Source organism: Toxotes jaculatrix, chromosome 16 (assembly GCF_017976425.1).
Source record: "Toxotes jaculatrix isolate fToxJac2 chromosome 16, fToxJac2.pri, whole genome shotgun sequence".
NCBI classification, from domain to species: Eukaryota; Metazoa; Chordata; class Actinopteri; family Toxotidae; genus Toxotes; species Toxotes jaculatrix.
Window position 1 is genome coordinate 4,707,855 of NC_054409.1, and position 6,143 is coordinate 4,713,997.

At 45.9% G+C, this 6,143-nt stretch overlaps 1 protein-coding gene across 1 annotated transcript; it reads right to left on the bottom strand.

Moving 5' to 3' along the window:
* Positions 1 to 870: 870 nt before the first annotated feature.
* On the bottom strand, positions 871 to 5,941 carry chsy3 (chondroitin sulfate synthase 3). Its single transcript, XM_041058159.1, has 3 exons — positions 4,938 to 5,941; positions 4,003 to 4,286; positions 871 to 2,893 (listed from the first exon to the last, which is right to left on the bottom strand). The coding sequence occupies exons 1-3, from the start codon at positions 5,512 to 5,514 to the stop codon at positions 1,337 to 1,339; spliced, it is 2,418 nt and encodes an 805-aa protein (XP_040914093.1). The 5' UTR covers positions 5,515 to 5,941; the 3' UTR covers positions 871 to 1,336.
* Positions 5,942 to 6,143: the final 202 nt, after the last annotated feature.

Sequence of the window (6,143 nt, forward strand, 5' to 3'; positions counted from 1 at the left end):
CTTCAAGAAAAAAATAGGAAAATAAATGGTTTTAATGGGAATGATTCAATTTCCTTGTTCTGAGCAGAAAATGAGCAGATTTGTTCAGTCTGATGGTGACACAGATCCTTAAGAACCAGGCTAATTCAAAGATGTTTAGCCAGTGTGATCCAATGAATCCTTTTCATGACAGGCAGAAGGCATCATATCAGACTTGGAGTGCAGTGGGTGGCAAGACATGGTCCTGAGGCCCGAACTGTGAAGGTCATAATAACTACGGCAGTGAGGGAAAAAAAAAAGTCAAGGAGAAGCCATGAAGTGACAGCTAAGAAAAATGTCCTTTGGAAGATGCTGTAGAGCTGAATGACACAAAAACATAGAAATGGCATCATGAGTATCAGAGGAACTGACATCCCTCCGAACCAGGTTCTGGGTCCAGACGTTCAAGTCCACAGTGACCTGATCAGCTGTGTGCAGGTGTAAAAGCAGGCAGAACAAACATGTGAACACATCATGGCTACCATAAGTCAAAAATCACATGACTGCTTTCCGTTTACTACTTTTCATTTTTCAGCCCATCAACGATGGATTATTATTATTATTATTATTATTGATGGCCATTATCCAAGGCAGACTCAGTGTAGAAGGACAGAGCTGGCAGTATCAGCAGTAATGCTGCCGGTGTAGACACACATGTTCAACCAGGCAGCTGTCTCACACACACACACACACAGGTGAGGTAGGCGGCGTGGCCCAGTATTAAATTCACTGATTAACTGAGAGGACTCAAACCTGCGACACAGCAAAGCAGCACTTGTGTGTAACACCTTCAGCATACTAAGCATTTTACCATAATATTGATATTTTTCTGCTGATTTCATTTCCTATCCGTTGAAGAGTTAAAATCACCCTTATTTGGTATTTTGGGTGGTACAGCTTGTTCTTTGGGTCTATTTTTTTTTTTTTTTTTTTTTTTAGATTTAATCCCAAACCCAAGTAACTGCAATAAAACTCCCAACCTTTTATATCTGCATCATTTACACAGTAAAAAAATAAATGTGTAATAGTAAAGTGAGCTGTACAATGTCCAATGTACCAACTAAGAGGCTGCTTTGGATCTGGATCAGGTATGTGATACTGCTGTATAGCACTGTTCTGGATCCATCTGGACACCTGCTGTTAGGCCGGATGTGGGTTTGGTCAACTTGTTTTGGATAGGATAGTCTTGGGTCCTTCTTGTGTCAACCTTTCCAGACTACAAAGACCTTGACCACAGTACAATACACAGTCCATCGCTGTCTGCATTCCAGCAGAAATGAGGTAAAGTTGCGTGGAGGGACTGAGGAGGGCTCAAACGTCAGGATGAAGTTCTGTTAAACCCTGTTTCTACGTGTTTCTCCAACCACAGCTCTGCTAACTGCAGCGTGGATGCAAACGTACTTGCTCTTGACCCAAGGCACATTTTGTGTTGCTTCTGCTCGAGGCTTGTGTTGCAGTGGACAGGATGATAGACGTGGAAAATCCCTGGCTCTTGACTGCGTAACACTTTTAAACCAGAATGAATAACTTTTGTGAACAAGTCCACATCTTCCATCCCCCAGCCCAGGATTGAGGTGTCAAAACCTCCGGCCTTCAGTAAATCACTCTTGAAAATGCAGGTGATTCCAAAGCCATAATCTCGCCAGAAACCACTTTTCTTGGTGAGTGCAACTTTGTTTTCTCTTTGGTCCTTATCAGCATACACTATCTTGGGGTTGTACTGACTAAAGACAATAGGGAAATAGACCTGTCTCCCTTGGACAGCATTGTCTCTGCAGCGTTGCAAGGCGTCACCACTAAAGATAAGATCAACATCGCAGAAGAACAGTAGGGTGTCATTGTCAAGCTGCGAGGAGCCCAGCTCCAGAGCCAGCCCACGTGAAAAGTTGCTCATCACAGGGATTACAGAAAGGTCCGCTGTGGGATACTTCCTGTAGTAGTCTTTGATTAACTGAATATGTTTTCCGTCCTTCGGATTGTTCTCGTGGTCCACAAGAATGACGGAGAGCTTAACGTTTTGTTTGGGAATCAAGCACGCTTTTTCAAAGTTCTCCATGAAGTGGACAAAGGTATCGTAGCGCCCAGACAACGGGACGAGAATGTGGACCTTCTTCTGACTTTGCTTCCACATCTCCCTTGATTCGTAGAACTGGAAGGGCGATAAAAACTTCAGAGAGTTAGACAGGAAAGACAGGGATTGGGATTCAGAGTTGATGGCAGCCACAAGTTCAACCACATCTAGCTCTTCAGTTTCAGTAAAGAAGGGTCGGCTAAAGGGCTGCTGAAGGTAAGCATGTCGCCTCACGGGCACGGTTATTCTGCGTCCCTTATGTTTCTTGTACAGAAGCAGCAAGTCTAAAATGTATTCCGCCCCATGCATTGGATCCACCCGGTAGTAGCCATACTGAATCTCTTTAAAGTCAATGATACGGCCCCGTGTTTTCGAATTCTTATTAATGATTTCCATGACCTGCAGTATAATGTCTTCTAGCGCGGTCTGGATCAAGTTCCCAAGGCTCTGCCGGGCTTTCTTGTTTTCAACAGCAGAATAAATATGGCGACCTGTCAGGAAATCCCACTCAATGACATCATTTCTCTCACTGGGCTGATAGCGCATGTAGGAAGGTGGCGACCCCAGCTGCTGGTCCTCCGTATCACCGAGGTAACTCATCATCAGGCCGTCGTGCTGGAGTTGGATGGTGCGGTAACAAAGCCGTGAGATCTCACGGCTCAGCATGAAGCTGTGGAGCCGGTACTGGTAGGCAGGCTTTTTGTTGGGGTGGAGTGTGATGGCGTTGTGGATCTTGCTATTGTGAAGTTCTTCAATGAAACCTTTCTTGTTGTGTTCGTAGTTCTCATAGAAGAGCTGCTGCATCTGTGAAAAGAGTTGTAACGCCACATTAAGAGCCTGGACCATGTCCAAAGAAGTACCATTACAATGATTACAGTAGACTAACAGTGCTTTCAATCAAAATGTTCTTTTTCATTGCAGATTTACTGGAGCTGAAAACTGTTTTACTGAAAAGTATTTTACTGCTGAATAGCCCCCGCTGGACTTTGGTTTTGTGATGTCACTATGTGCCTGCTAAACCCCAGTGGATGTGGCTGTGTGGCATTTTAGCTCCATCACAATGGCTGGAGACCATCTGCTGCCACTGTCCAATGAGTTTGGGAGAGGAGAGTCTTTGTCGTGTTTATAGTTTTGTTGTTAATAATTTAACACACAGCCAGACCAAAAGACACATAGACATAGACAGTTAAAAACACTCCCACATGAAAAATCCATTCCAAGTAGGACAGGGTGGGAAGGTTTGGGTGGAAAGATACACACAAATACATTTTTCCTCTGTGAGACTGTGAAGCTACAATTTTCCTTCTGTTGATATTCACTAGACACATACTACTACAAACAATTCAATATAATACAATTCAATATGCTTAACATAGACACTCCTCTTTGAGATACTTCCACTGGACTCCTGAACAGGGTCATAGCACAAAAGCAACATGATACACTTGCTTTCACTGGATGTCCAGTGTTAACGGGCACAATGTAAGTAGCATTTCATCTATACAGACTTTACTACAGTGGATTTGGATTCTATCTGCAAACTTTTCCTTTTAAAGTAGCTGTGTCTTGCTATGCCACCCTTCACTGCTCTTGGCAGGAGTTTCCTTATTAAAGAAGAAAGACTCTGTTCTCCTCTTGGCTCACGCAGACTGTGAAATGACTAATGAAAATTCTAGTCCGACCTGACGACCCAAAAAACTTTTGGACAAATTTCACTGCAGATGAAAATGTCACTGAAAAGTTTTTGGGGATTGTTTGCACAACTAACTAACAAACAAGCAAATAATATGGACTCACTTTCATGAATCACTATATGACATTATATATATATATATATAATACACACACACACATACACATATATACCTACTCAATGACTCAATGAACAGAAAGCAGACTGACTCAGTCCATACCTCATAAGACCACACGCATTGCGTTCCTCCGAAACGTCGCACACATCGGCCCACTTCCACGTCCTCGTGGGTGGTATACATCTCCCTCAGACAGGTGCTGATGTGAGGGACCATCCTGCGTAGCACCTCTCTGCTGAATATCATCCCGGGGCCTCCCATGCAGAAGTTCTCTCCAGGCTCCAGGGCCAATCTGCCCAGCTCCTCTGCCGTGCCCAGGCCCGTCTGGCCCAGGTAGAGGGGCTTGCTGCTGTTCAGCGACCGCAGGAACAGCTCCAGCTTCTCACCTGTAGGAGGATGATTAACTCAGAATAAACATGTCTTCTTTACAGACACAAGTTTGTCTGACCTGCTGGTTTGGTTTGTTTCCAACCTGTCTGATGGTCAGGCTCTTCATGCCCTGTCTGATTTCTAACATGTGGCTGCATTTCCAGACTTAGTGAGTCCAATCTTATGACCACCAATGGAAAGCAATGTCCCAGCTACAAAAATAAGACCAAAGCTGTGTGGCTTGGATTTAAAAATTAGTTATGGGCCCCACACTAACTCTTGTTAAACACATTTTGGAATAAGCACATTATAATTTTTTACACAGGCAACAATGATAAACTGACCTTGTTTCCTTTAGCATTGGGCCCCTTGGCATGTGGTGCCCAAGGACAGGGCTTTGCCTGATTATTTAGTTAGTGAAAAGGTTAAGATCAGGGTTTATGTTGATATTAATAAAAAATAAAATAAAATAAAAAAGAAATACAACCCCCTGGTTCATTCCAAATAGTCATAAATGTTCATATAATTCAGGACAACATAATTTCTCCTTCTAAATATGGAAGAGAGAGTATTCCAAACTTCAGGAGGCCGTATTTCTCCTCCAAACACACACTATAAGACATTCACACAAACACCTGAGCTTCTAGTCTCCATCCCAGAATAATCACCTCTTATATAAACATCATCATCTGCCCGCATGAACCACTGGTATTCGTCCAGGTAGTGGTCGTGGATGTACTTCAGCATCATGAATGACTTCTTCTGTGGCGGGTAGGAGTCGTCCACACCTGCCAGAGACACCACCGGGACGGGGACGGGGGTGCGGACAGCGCCGGACCCGGCGCTGGAGAAGAACTCCACTTTCCCGGGTATGGAACTGGCCCAGGTCTTGTACGCGGCAAGGACGCGAGAGCCCAGGTACTTTTTCGCGGTCATCACGCCGACGTAGAGGAAACGCTTCGGTCTGTTGACGGCTCCCCCGGTATCTCCGCTGCCGTTGCCCGTGCTGTAAACCCTATCCTCCTCCTGACCGAACTGCGGGCTGTCCACGTCTTGGATAGCCGCGGTGTTCCCGAGAATGTCGGGACCTTTACCCACGGAGGAGACACTGTGGTACAAACACACGGGGGATTTTCTCCTCTTACTCTCCAGGACCTGAGGCAAGATGAGCCAAGAGGAGGCGGTGAAACCGAGAAAGACGCCGAACATCACGGTCGCCCACGGTCTCCTTGATTTCAGAGCCATCGCCTTTTACCTGACGGAGAGTTCAGTTCTGCGGTCCGGGGTGAACTGCATGAATGCTGCCGTTGTCTTGGGGGAAGGTGCTGACGTGTACCGGGCACCCACCACCTCTGTAGGGTATTAAGGCCAAGACGCTTTCCGCCTCTGACAGCGTGATGCCAAGGGTTAAGAAGACATTTTTTTTTTTTATCCCCGTGCGGAGAAGTCAGCCCCATCCTCTGGTCGCCTGTCCCGTTTGAAAGTGTGTCTCACAGCCCTCTCCACAAGGATACAACATATTATAGCGGGGTTCCATTCCGACTGAAAGCCTGCGCTGCAGCTTTCAAAGTCCTACTGTTTTTTTCATTATCCCCCCCCCAACAGTCTTGCGGCCACTGGAAACTGGGCTCTCCGGGAATTTAGCTGTCACTGTGCTGGACCAACCCGCTCCAGACTCAGCTGGTGACTTCTGACGCTGAGACGCTTGTTTGGTGTTGGGTTAGTTACCCATGTCCCCCCCCCCCCCCCCCCCCTCTCCTTAACACGTCATCACGTTCTTCGTGTTCTCTGACGATTTACGTCAGTGATGGTCTCCGTGGTGTTACGTTATGGCCACCTTCAGGAACTGTGCTGCAGTGGTTAGCACTGTCGCC

Bases quoted from the DNA above. Each gene is read 5' to 3' on its own strand.
- chsy3 (XM_041058159.1), bottom strand. From the start codon at position 5,514: ATGGCTCTGAAATCAAGGAGACCGTGGGCGACCGTGATGTTCGGCGTC. The intron at 4,287-4,937 runs GTGATTATTCTG...ATCCTCCTACAG, and splicing joins TGATGATGTTTATATAAGAG to GTGAGAAGCTGGAGCTGTTC. The intron at 2,894-4,002 runs GTATGGACTGAG...CTCTTTTCACAG, and splicing joins AATGCGTGTGGTCTTATGAG to ATGCAGCAGCTCTTCTATGA.